We start from the raw sequence: 12930 nt of genomic DNA, 5'->3' as shown, positions 1-12930 counted from the left end.
GGCCAAATCCAGATATGCTGGAAGTCTCTGAGCCAAATTACTGTGACAGATTGGGGTGTAAAGTGGGTGTAAACCACAGCATAGTTTAATTTGAATTTATTTGGCATAACTTAGTGTAATTTACATGCCACAATGGCTGAAGAAGGGGTATCAGGAAAAGCAATTCAATGTGTAAGAGAAAGCAGGCTCCTTACATTTACTAGTTAATTTATTTTCCCTTTGCACCCTTCACCTTCCTCCCTTTACTGTATAAATTTTTGCACAGTCATTGTGTACACATTATACTGAATTCCAGATTGGTGGAAGTTACATAAGAGTGAATGTCTGAATTCTCCAAACCAGCCTGTACTCCATACATACCTACTAGTGAGCCATGGGTTCTTAGAATCTGGTTCCTTAATGAGAAAGGATCAGTGTTTGAGTTGGTTACCATCAAGTACAGAAGATATCACATACTGTTATAGGTTACTTTGCAGATGCTGCCCTGGCCCAGTGTAATATTTAAGTTTGAGTATTCCTTGTGTTTGTTATTAAAGTCATTTTAGTTTATGCTGTCCCTAAATTTTCAGATTTCAGTGTGTTGAATAATTTTGTATTTGACACAGTTGCATGGTAGGTATCAGAGGGGAAGGCATTATGGGACTGTGGGATACACATATTAACTTGTGGGGGGTGTTGCTAAAATGGCCAGTTGAGAAATTATCATAATAAATTCAGAGTTAACATGCTTCTTAGATGAACAGGGGCATTTCACACCTCTCAGAGTTATTGTTTCAAAGTGGCTGCAGGCTCAAAGACAACACTGTATTGACTTATGCTCAGTTTAAATTGGAAGATTATTTTTCCGACCATAGTGCAGCTATGTTTTAGTCACGGGTATTTTTAGTAAAATTCATGGCCTATGACCTGTCCATGACTTGTACTATATACCCCTAACTAAAACTAGGGTGCTCTGGGGCAGCAGGAGGCCCAGGGGTGCCGTGGGTGCTCTGGGGGGAGGGTGGTCAGGGACCCCCGCTGGTACTGGGGGTCGGGATTGGTAGGGCTAGCAGGCTCCCAACCCAGCTCCATGCCATTCCCTGGAAGTGTTGACATGTCCCTCAGCTCCTAAGTGGAGGCACAGCCAGGGGGCTCCACACACTGCCCCCGCCCCAAGTGGGACATGTCACCACTTCCAAGGAGCCCCCCTGACGTAAGTGCCACCCAGAGTCCTCACCCCATTCCACGCCCCAACCTCCTGCCCCAGCCCTGAGCCCCCTCCCACACCCAAACTCCAGCTGCTGCTGGGGGGGCATGGTGGCCCGAGATTGACCCTGCAGTGGTCAGTGCAGTGCAGCTGGCCCAGGGGCTGCCTGAGCTGCTCACTGCTCACCAGTCTGCTGCACTAGCCACTGCAGGGGTCCCAGAAAGTCACAGAACAAAGACCTCTGTGACAGACTCACAGCCTTAACCATAAGTATTAGAAGCTTAATTCTCTTTCAAAGGAAAGTTTAGATTTTTGGGGGATATTGTGCCCGTCACCACAGAAAAATACTTAGCCAGTAACCTGGAGGGACTTGTCCAAATCTAGCCCAAGCTTGGAAAGGTTTATTTTCCCAAAACATCATTTAAATTATCCCCTTTAGTTTTATAGGAACATTTCTTAGATTTTGTGTTGTACAATTTCATTTTGTGTTACAGAACTGCCTGAAAGGCTCCTTCAGCAAATGCTGTTCCCTCATGTGGAGAGTTTCCTGAAGGAACATTTTAACCCAATGTGGGCAAACTTCAATAAAAGCTTACAGAACCTCTCCAGCATGGTAATAAACTTGTCCAAGGATGTGGAGGCCAACAAAAAAAGCATAGAGAAATTCCAAGAAAGCACCGTGCCCAAGAAGGAATTCCAGGAGCTAGGAACTAAGTTTGAATCGAAAGTTCAAGAAAATGTAGTGAGAGTGGACCAGCTGAAAAGGGAAATAGGCAATCATCTACACATGCAGCAGACTACCATTCATTACAATCTCACCATGATCAAGGCAGATACTGATATGAAGCTCAAGAGGTATCATAAGATACAGCAGTCCCATTTATTAGCTTTGAACAGTAACATTACAGACATAAAACAAGAGCAAGAAAACCTTGAAGATGAACTTGAGACTTTGAACAGAAACTTAACAGAACTCTCTTTATACTGTGGCAACAAAGATGAAGCTACCTGGCTATCCATCAGGCAACTCAACGAGACCGTGATAGGGCATGCAAAGCAGCTTAAAAAACTGTACATGGAGTTAGATGTGGCCTTTGAGGATATTAATGTTTTAGATACATGGGTTCAGGACTTAAAATCCAAGTCAAAGCACGAATCAGAGGAGTTTAGAGTAGCCTTAATGGAGAAATCACTTATTATAGAAGAGAACAAAGAAGCTCTGGAAAGGCAGATATTAGAGCTCAACTATACCCTCTCAAATCTTCAAGAAAGCCACTGGGATCTATTGAAGTACATGAGAGAGTGCAATTGCGAGAAAATATCTTCTGATATTGACATACTAGAAGATCATCAAAAGAATATCACCCGTTCCCTAGAGAATACCCAGCTAAACTTAAAGGAAGTGCAACACCTAGAGACATCTTCCAAGGATCTCTTGAGGAGTGAAATTGAAGAGCTGTCCACGGCTTTTAATTCTATCCACCAGTCTCTTGGTTATCAACAAGAGCAAAGCAGACAACTGATGGACAGCATGTCTCATCTTAAATCACAGATTAAGATTTTGTCAGAAGATATTGGCTTCCTGAAGAAGAAAGATGAGGAAATTCATGGCCACATCAAGTATCTCAATAGCTCTTTCAATTCTCTTTTGGAAGATGCAATGCGGCATGAAACAGCACTAGAGGCCTTGTTGGGAGCAGACATTATGGAGGTCTTGTCTGAAGAAAACCCTAACACCTTAATATCATCAGTAGCTCAACTGCAAGAAGCTCTCAGACACACCTCAGATAAACTCAAAGAGCAAAATGTAACTTTAGAATCCATTACAAAGAGATTTAATTTCCTGGAGATGGGTCGTGAGAGTAATCATGATGCTCAGAATGTCCCTAAACATCCTGAACATAAAAAGCAAACAAAAAACACTCTGGAGGAAGTCAAGAGCCCACACAGCAATGTAGAACATATGGAGCCTAACCAAGAGGCTTCCAGGGATGACATCGTGGATAATTCAGTATATAATGATATCATGACTCTAAAAAAAGAGATCAAACATCTAAGTATGGACATCAAGAGGCATCAGTCATGGAGGGACGATAACAATAACTGCTGCAATCATACTGTTATAAATCTAGTGGAACCACTCAGCATTTCAGTGGAGATTCTGAGGGCAGATTTAGTAACCATCAAACAGAGTTTTGAGGACCATCTACAGATTTTTCAAAAACTGTTTGGAAGTAGTGAAGAATTAGTTGCCTCAAACATAAGTCTGGACATTACAAAGATTCAGTCAATGATGACCAAAAAGATGAGAAGGCAGCAAAAAGGTCATGAGAAGCAAAAAAGGAGAGACAAGAAACAGACTGATGAGAACAGAGAACACATGCAAACTATAAATGGAAGAAATAAAATAGAGGCTGAGCTTTTGGAAAAAGGTAGGTTCTCCCCCTCCCAATCCTGTAGCTTGTTTCTGAGCCTCATAGCATGCTTCAGGTGTATGGTACACCTCTACCCCAATATAACGCTGTCCTCGGGAGCCAAAAAATCTTACCGTGTTATAGGTGAAACCGCATTATATCGAACTTGCTTTGATCCACCGGAGTGCGCAGCCCTGCCCCCCCTCCCCCCCCCCGGAGCACTGCTTTACTGCGTTATATCCAAATTTGTGTTATATCGGGTCGTGTTATATTGGGGTAGAGGTGTATATATAATGTGAGAGCTGGTCGGTGTCTCAATGCAATCAAAGATTTGATATTGCATTTGGCTCCTTGGCTGGTATAAAGTGGCGCAGCTCTATTGCAGTCAGTGGAGTTACAGATTTACAACAGCTGGGTAACTGGCCCTTAACATTAAAAGCTCCACGTTTTGCTTGCAATTGCTGGTGATGACTGAAATGTTTTTTTGTTCTGAGTCAGGATGAGGCTGCTGGGTCTCCAAGCATTGGCTCAGTCTCCATCGTTATTTGAGTCTGGGAGGAACAAATAGGGCCAAACCCTATTCACCTTGCTAACAGGAACAGGCGTGTTAACGTAATTGGGTAACTTGAGTGAGCAAAGTGGGGAAGCTTGGGTCCAAAGGAAGCATATTCCTTGTCCATGTTAGAGATTCATACACAGGTTTCTACCTAGCACTTCATCATGGATTACCAATTCCTCTTTACTACAAACCTGCTTCACCATGATAGTTAACCATGTATCCCCACAGCCAGCTCATCTGGGGCACCACAAGAATGGCACATACTAATCCTACCTGCCAGAGTTGTAGAGTGTTGCGTGTGTTCACCAGCCAGACTTTCAGGCCAGCCCAGTTAAGAATGTTGTAAAAATGCAGTTATATTGAATAAGCAAAGAGGTTACACGGATCAGTAATTTCAGGTGAACTTTAATGTTCACCAGCAGGACAGAACAGGAGACACAGCACTTTTCTTATTTAACTCACACTGGTGCTGTACCTTGGTGCAGTCAGCCTCATAATTTCCAAGGTTATTGATTTAATCACTTTCCCAATGAGAGCAAAATGTAGGTGACACTTTATTATACTATTGTTTAAATAAAATATGTGCAGCTATCTGTGCAAGTACATAAATGCACATTTCTTTTTCAAATGCCAGGACTTCAGCAAATTGAATGCTCTGTTACATCCCAACTGCAAATTGGCATTAAGATCTAAATTAAAATAAAACGGATACAAATGATAGATAAAAGATATTAAATAAAATAGAAGATATGCCCTCACCCACCTTGTCTCTCTAATATCCTGGGACTGACATGGCTACAACTACACTGCATACAACAAATGATAGCTGTCTTTTACCTGCACTGTTCCATTTTTGACCCCAGTTACACTTCTGTTCTTACATTTTAGCTGCATTATTTACCTTGCTCACACTCATGCAATGTGTTCCTCAGAATAAGATATGTAACTGAGAACAGGTTTTGACGTGCAGCAGGAAGAATCGTTTAATGGAAGCCTGTTTATTTTTCCACTGAGAACCTCAAATGACTCATCAAGCACGTTTTTGTTTTTTTTTAATGTCAAGAATGGGAGCAACTCAATAAGGAATTAAAAGCCTGTTCTGTAACTTATCTCACTGAAAGATCTCTTGCTTTCCTGAGTAAGGACTTCAGATTTGCATACATGGGACACTCAGGAAAGTTAAGGTGAATCAACTAAAGTAAAGTGGCTTTAGTTTGCTATAACTTAATCCTTCAAAGATTATTTACAGGGAATTAAAGCCACTTTACTCTTAAGTGAGAGCATCCACACAGGGGTTTAATATGCTGCACTTTATGTGTTTTAACTTAATACCTTTAGTTGATTCACCAAAACTTACCTGTTTCTCCCCATGTAAACAAGCTCTGAATGGGACTTTAGATTCTCATCACTTAAAATGTGTTGTTTACTGACTGCTTTTGGCACTGATTCTGTAGGTTCCTTTCTATCATGCTTTACTGCAGTGCCCTCTGCTGGTAAGAAGAATTTCTTTATAGATTCATAGACAGAGCCCAGAAGGGACCATTTCTGATAATTTAGTCTAACCTTTTGCATAGCATAGACCATAGAATTTCATCCAGTAGTTCATCAATCAAGCCCAGTAACTTTTGATTGAGCTAGATATATCCTTTAAAAAGGCATCCAAATCTGGATGGAGAGTCCGTCACATCCCTAGGTAAATTATTCTAATGTTTAATTGCCCTCACTGTTAAAAATGTGTACAGTAACTCCTCACTTAACATTGTAGTTATGTTCCTGAAAAATGTGACTTTAAGCAAAATGATATTAAGCGAATCCAGTTTTCCCATAAGAATTAATGTAAACGAGGGGGTTAGGTTCCAGGGAAATTTTTTTCACCAGACAAAAGACTATATATATATATATATATATATATATATACACACATACACACACACATATATATATATATATATACACACACACACACACAGTATAAGTTTTAAATGAACAATTTAATACTGGTACACAGTGATGATGATTGTGAAGCTTGGTTGAGGTGGAGGAGTCAGAGGGTGGGATATTTCCCTTACTGCTAAATGATGAACTAACAATTGTCTGAGCCCTCAAGGGTTAACTCTCTCACTCTGCAAGGCAGCAGGAATGGAGGGAGGGGGTATGTGTGTGAGAGAGAGATGCGCATTTCCTCCCTTTAAATACACTGCCTTGTTAATTAGATCAGCTTGCTGAGACCAGCTGCTGCAAGCTCCCTCTGTCCTGAGCCCTGGCGTGTCCCCCTGCTCTATGGAAGATGGGGCAAGAAGGGTGGAGGAGCGGGTGGGGAGGGGGACACCCTGACATTAGCCCCCCTCTTCCTTCCCTCCACCCCCCGCACAGCAAGCAGGAGTCTCGGGGAGCAGCTCCAAGGCAGAGGGCAGGAGCAGCACATGGCAGTGGGGGGGGAAGGACAGCTGCAATTGCTAGCCTGCTGGGTGGAAGCAGCACAGGGAACTTAGGGGAGCGGGAAGCTGATAGGGAGGCTGCTGGTCCACCCTGGTTCCAAGCCCCCACCAGCTAGCTGCAACGGCCTGCTATTCCTGCAAGCAGTAGACAAAGCAGGCGGCTGCCAAACAACGTTAGAAGGGAGCATTGCACAACTTTAAACGAGCATGTTCCCTAATTGATTAGCAACGGAACAATGTTAACCGGGACGACTTTAAGTGAGGAGTTACTGTACCTTATTTCCAGTCTGAATTCGGCTTCCATCCATTTAATCTTGTTATTCCTTTATTTGCTACACTAAAGATCACTATCAGAAATCTTTTCCCTGTTTATGTACTCAGACCACCTTCAAATCATTTTTTAAACCTTTTTGATAAACTACATAGATTGTGCTTCTGAAGCCTTTTACCGTAAAGCACGTTTTCCAGACCTCAGATTATTCTTGTGTCTTTTCTGAATATTTTTCAATTTTTTAAAACATCCTTTTTAAAGTGTGGACACCAGAACTGGAGACTGTATTCCAGAAATGGTCTCGCCACTGCCCTATACAAAGGTAATACAAACTCCTTGCTTTAATTTGATAATCTTTTCCAGTAAAGGACTTAAAACAGGGGTCTCAAACACACGGTCCACGGGGCTATTTCCTGCGGCCTGCCAAGCGCTCCCCCTCCCCCTGGCCTACCTCCAGGCCAGGGGTGAGCAAACTACAGCGGATTGCCCCCCTTGAGCCCTGCGACGCTCCCTGAAGCGGCTGGCATCACGTCCCTGCGGCTGTGTGTGTGTGTGAAGCAGAGGGCTCTGTGTGCTGCCCTGCTTCCAAGCACCTCCCCTCGCAGCTCCCATTGTCCGGGAATAGGGAACCGTGGTCAATGGGAGCTTCAGGGGAGGTACCTGGAGGCACGGCAAGCAGCGCGCGGAGCCCTGCGTCCCTCCTCCCCCAGGGGCTGCAGGGACATGGTTCCAGCTGCTTGGCGGGGCTAGGGCAGGCTGCCTGCCCTGGCCCCGGTGTGCAACACTGCCTCCCCAGAGCCGCTCTAGGTAAGCGGCTTCGGGCTCTGGCCTGGAGCCCTCCTGCCCCCTGCCCCCCAGCCCCCTGCCCTGAGCCCCCTGCTGCATCCCACACCCCTTCGGCACCGAGCCCCCTGCCTGAACCCCAACCCTCTGCCACACCCCGCACTCCCTCCTGTACCCCACACCCCAACCCCCTACCGAGCCCTCTGCTACATCCCACACCCTTCTGCCCCCCAGCCCCCTGCTGCATCCCACATCCCTTCTACACCCCAACCCCCTACTCTAAGCCCTCTGCTGCATCCCACACCCTTCTGTCCCCAACCCCGTCCTGAGACCCCTGCTGCACCCATCTCCTTGTGCGAGCTCCCTGCTGCACCCCGCACCACAATCCTCTACCCTGAGCCCCCTGCTGTATCCCACACCCCTTCTGCACCAAGCCCCCTGCCTGAACCCCAACCCTCTGCCACACCCCGCACTCCCTCCTGTACCCCACACCCCAACTCCCTGCCCTGAGCCCCCGCCGCACCCTGCACACCTCCTGCACTCCCTGCCCTGAGCCTCCGCCACACCCCTCATGCCCCCTCTGGGGGCAGGGAGGGGGTGGAGTTGGGGTGGGGACTTCGGGGAAGGGATTGGAATGGGGGCAGGGACTCATGAAAGGGGTGGAGTGGGGGCAGGGCCGGGGGCAGCGAGGGGTGTGTGTAAGTGATGTGGCCCTTGGGCCAGTGAACTAGTCCTCATGTGGCTCTTGTGGTCATTTGAGTTTGAGACCCCTGGTATAGACACACAATGAGCACACAGTTGAAACAGAGACAAAGAGTAGGAGGGGAAGCAGAGGTGCAGAGAGGTAAAGTGACTTGCGCCCAAAGTCACACAGCAGAGCCAAGAATATAACCTAGATCTTGTGACCCACTAGTCCAGTGCCCTATCCACTATGAACATGGCGCCTCATTAAATCAAACAGAGATGACTCCTAAGACCCAAAGGAAGCAGATATGGATATATTACTGTTGACCCATTTTGATTCCTATTGTGAGCACAATCTTATTTCAAATATTTTCATTTAATAATACAAGTTAACACAAATAAATATGTGCCAATCATAATTACAAGCTTTATTCCACTACCTATCTGTGGGGAGCAAGTGCAGAAAGAATTGCAGGAATTAAAACTGTTCCTCTCCCCATGTTGTTCTAGATTCATCCGTGGCATTCTACGTTGGATTCTGCGAAGAATGGGATGAAGTAAAAGCACTGAGTTTTAATGAAACATACCTTAATTATGGTAACAGCTATTTCCCCGAACAGGGCTACTTCAAAGCACCTCAAAATGGTGTCTACATGTTTGTTATCAATGTGAAGTTTAGTGCCGGACCTGCACTAGGGCAGCTGGTTTTTGGCCGTGGGCACAGAATGACTCTGTCAAGTAGTCAGAAGGAGACAACTGGAAGCTCTGAGACCACTTTTGCTATGGCAGAGCTGAAGAAGGGGGAGAGTGTGTGGTTTGAACTGCTGCAGGGCTCTATAGTGAAACGTAGCCCACCTGGAACAACTATGGGTGGATTTCTAATATTTAAAACTTGAAGTGTGCCATTGCTCATTAGTCAACATCTTCCCACAGATACAGTGGACCATCAATTACTGCCTGATCTATGATTTGTTAGCATGTACATTCTGTTGTGTGTTTTTAACATAGCACTCTTAGATTTACCTCCATGTTCCTTTCTAGACATATTTGTTTTTTGATTACTTAAAGCATCATACAGAATTCAGAGAAATGAGATTTTATTAAGTTTCTTCTGTGTGATGAGTTAACGCATTGAACGCAGTATCTCAGCCCAAGGTAAGTTAGAGTTAAGGGAAATTCCAAGATTTCAAAATTTAGTTTCACCCTGAATTGGGATGAAAAGTTAAATCTCTGATTTTTACATATAATACTTCATTTTGATAAGGTCAAAATGTTTTGGCTTTTACATTATAAATTATAAATATAATATATAAATCAAAATGATGAAATCAAAGTGCAACATTTCAAATTGATAAAAACAAAATGTTTCAAAAATTCTGACAAAACACAGATGTAGTCAAATCAGCATTTTCTGATGGTAAATTGTTCCATCGGAAAAATTTTGACCAGCTCTAGTTGTAAGCATTAGACTACAGAATTATTAAAAACAGGTCCATGTATTGCTCTTCAAACCTTAATTTCATAGCTGACTGTGCCCCTTTGCAGTGAAGATAGGTTGTACCAGTTGGCAACACGTATAATAATCACATGAAAGCACTCCTTTGCACCATTGCCTCTGCATGTCTCTTGGAATAAGGCAAGCCAGAACGTTAGCAGTTTTAACTGTTTATAAATTAACTCACTGGTGGGTTTGTAAGCATCTCTCTGTACTGCTGTCTCCAATACACTGAAGACTGAAAATACACCATTTATTCTGTGCCTTTGACAAGTAAAGTAATCTCATTTTTGTGCAAAATACTGTGTGAATATTTTGAACTGGGGGGAGGAAAGAGTACAAGAAAACCAAGAGGGGGTGAGAAAGTACAAAGGGAGACAAAAGCATCAATGACAGGGCTGGTATCTTTCAGTTAGGCCATTTAAATCAGGTGACCCAGACACTTTTAAGGAAGTAGATTCAAGTCTCCTTTCTATCCCACTCATCATCTCCAGCAGTGATATGGCTTAGAGAATCCAGGTAAAATCCTGGCCTCATTGAAGTCAATGGGAGCTTCGCCAATGACTTCAGTTGAGTCACAATTTCACATGAGTTATTCAAAGTGTATTTCTCCACATGTACAATAAATTTTTCAGAGACATTATTGTCCATGGTTGCCAAGCTTCACAGTGCCTCACATGCTTTTTTAAAATTAAGTATTAAAGCAAATTTTTGCTGACAGTAACAAGTTTAATTATATTAAAATTCTAAGGGTGGCCAAAAAACTTATACCAAAAATGTAAGAGTTCTGTATCTATTATTGGCAAGGGATAATATTAGTAAGGGGAGAAATTAACATTCATTAGGTTATATCAGTTATGGAGAAAACAAACATTTTTCCAAAAGGAGTCTCAAAACTTTAAAATATAATACCACAATGTGGCCAAAAGGCCAAATACCATGGGGGGGGGAGTTATAATTGATTAATCAAAACAAAATTAAAATCATTCATCAAAAATTTCACTAAAACCCAGCCTCTTCATTGTGCCTTTCAATACTATTCACAAACAAAACACAATCTCGCCCTAGCCGCCAACATTAATGCCATGTGGTAAAACAGAACAGCTTAAGTATCAACCACACTACAGTAGCTGCAGCTTATTAAAAATCAAAGATATTGGCAACATATCTAGGCCCTTTCCAGCCCTACATGTCTATGATTCTATATTTCAAGGTACCATAAATATTAGCTGTTAAAAAGGACAATTCTATCTGAGATATAAACTGTTGCTCCTTGGATTGATGAAAATGTCCAGAAGGACTCAGCTTTAAGTATTATATACCACTGGCCACTTTTGGAACCCATAGGACAAGAGTTTACTACGATAACGTCACTCAAGTAAAAATACAAAATTATAATTGGTTTTCTAATTAATATTATTTGTAGGGCTGTCAAGCGATTAAAAAAATTAATTGCGATTAATTGTGTGGTTAAAAAATAATAGAATACCATTTATTTAAATATTTTTGCATGTTTTCTACATTTTCAAATATATTAATCGAAATTACAACACAGAATACAAAGTGTACAGTGCTCACTTTATATTTATTGTTTATTACAAATATTTGCACTGTAAAAAACAAAAGAAATTGTATTTTCAATTCACCTAATATAAGTACTGTAGTGCACTCTTTATCATGGAAGTGGGACTTACAAATGTAGAATTATGTACAAAAAAAATAACTGCATTCAAAAATAAAACAATGTAAAACTTTAGAGCCTACAAGTCCACTCAGTCCTGCTTCAGCCAATTGCTCAAACAAGTTTGGTTACGATTTGCAGGAGATAATGGTGCCCACTTCTTGTTTACAACGTCACCTGAAAGTGAGAACAGGCGTTTGCATGGCACTGTTGTAGCCGGTGTCACAAGATATTTACATACCAAATGCACTAAAGATTCATATGTCCCTTCATGCTTCAACCACCATTCCAGAGGAGATGCATCTACACTGATGACGGGTTCTGCTCGATAATGATCCAAAGCAGAGCGGATTGATGCATGTTCATTTTCATCATCATGAGTCAGATGCCACCAGCAGAAGATCGATTTTCTGTTTTGGTGGTTCGGGTTCTGTAGTTTCCGCATTGGAGTGTTGCTCTTTTAAGACTTCTAAAAGCATGCTCAACACCTCATCCCTATCAGATTTTTGAAGGCACTACAGATGCTTAAACCGGTCAAGTGCTGTAGCTATTTTTAGAAATCTCACATTGGTACCTTTGCATTTTGTCAAATCTGCAGTGACAGTGTTCCTAAATCAAACAACATGTGCTGGGTCATCATCCGAGACTACTTTAACATAAAATATATGGCAGAATGCGGGTAAAACAGAGCAGGGGACATACAATTCTCCCCCAAGGAGTTAAGTCACAAATTTAATTAACCCGCTATTTTTTTTTAATGAACATCAGCAGGATGGAAGAATGTCCTCCGGAATGGTGGCTAAAGCATGACAGGGCATATGAATGTTTAGCATATCTGGTACGTAAATACCTTGCAACGCTGGCTACAACAGTGCCATGCGAACACCCATTCTCACTTTCAGGTGACATTGTAAATAAGCAGAAAGCATTATCTCCCGTAAATGTAAACAAACTTGTCTGTCTTGGCTGAACAAGAAGTATGACTGAGTGGACTTGTAGACTCTAAAGATTTACATTGTTTTGTTTTTGAGTGCAGTCATGTAACAAAAAAAAAATCTACATTTGTAAGTTACACTTTCACAATAGAGATTGCACTACAGTACTTGTATGAAGTGAATTGAAAAATACTATTGCTTTTATCATTTTTACAGTGCAAATATTTGTAATAAAAATAATATAAAGTGAGCACTGTACACTTTGTATTCTGTGTTGTAGTAGAAATCAATATATTTGAAAATGTAGAAAAACATCCAAAAATATTTAATAAATTTCAATTGGTATTCTATTGTTTAACAGTGTGATTAATCGTGATTAATTTTTGTAATTACAGTTAATTTTTTTGAGTTAATTGTGTGAGTTAACTGTGATTAATCGACAGCCCCAATTATTTGTACTGGCAATAAGAGTTTGTGTGAATTC

The 12930-nt window shown here is 42.1% G+C and overlaps 1 protein-coding gene across 2 annotated transcripts in view; it reads left to right on the top strand.

Moving 5' to 3' along the window:
* Window positions 1–10747, top strand: part of MMRN2 (multimerin 2) — a 50132-nt gene extending 39385 nt beyond the window's left edge. For both annotated transcript variants that reach the window (XM_039482255.1, XM_039482256.1), the window contains exons 6-7: window positions 1681–3618; window positions 8846–10747. In XM_039482255.1, the coding sequence (XP_039338189.1) occupies window positions 1681–3618; window positions 8846–9231 (2324 nt within the window). In that variant the 3' untranslated portion in view covers window positions 9232–10747. The remainder of the gene's footprint in view (window positions 1–1680; window positions 3619–8845) is intronic.
* Window positions 10748–12930: the final 2183 nt, after the last annotated feature.

The sequence above is a fragment of the Mauremys reevesii genome, linkage group 7, assembly GCF_016161935.1.
Source record: "Mauremys reevesii isolate NIE-2019 linkage group 7, ASM1616193v1, whole genome shotgun sequence".
In the NCBI taxonomy this organism is placed as follows: Eukaryota; Metazoa; Chordata; order Testudines; family Geoemydidae; genus Mauremys; species Mauremys reevesii.
This window is presented reverse-complemented; position numbering and strand designations above follow the sequence as displayed.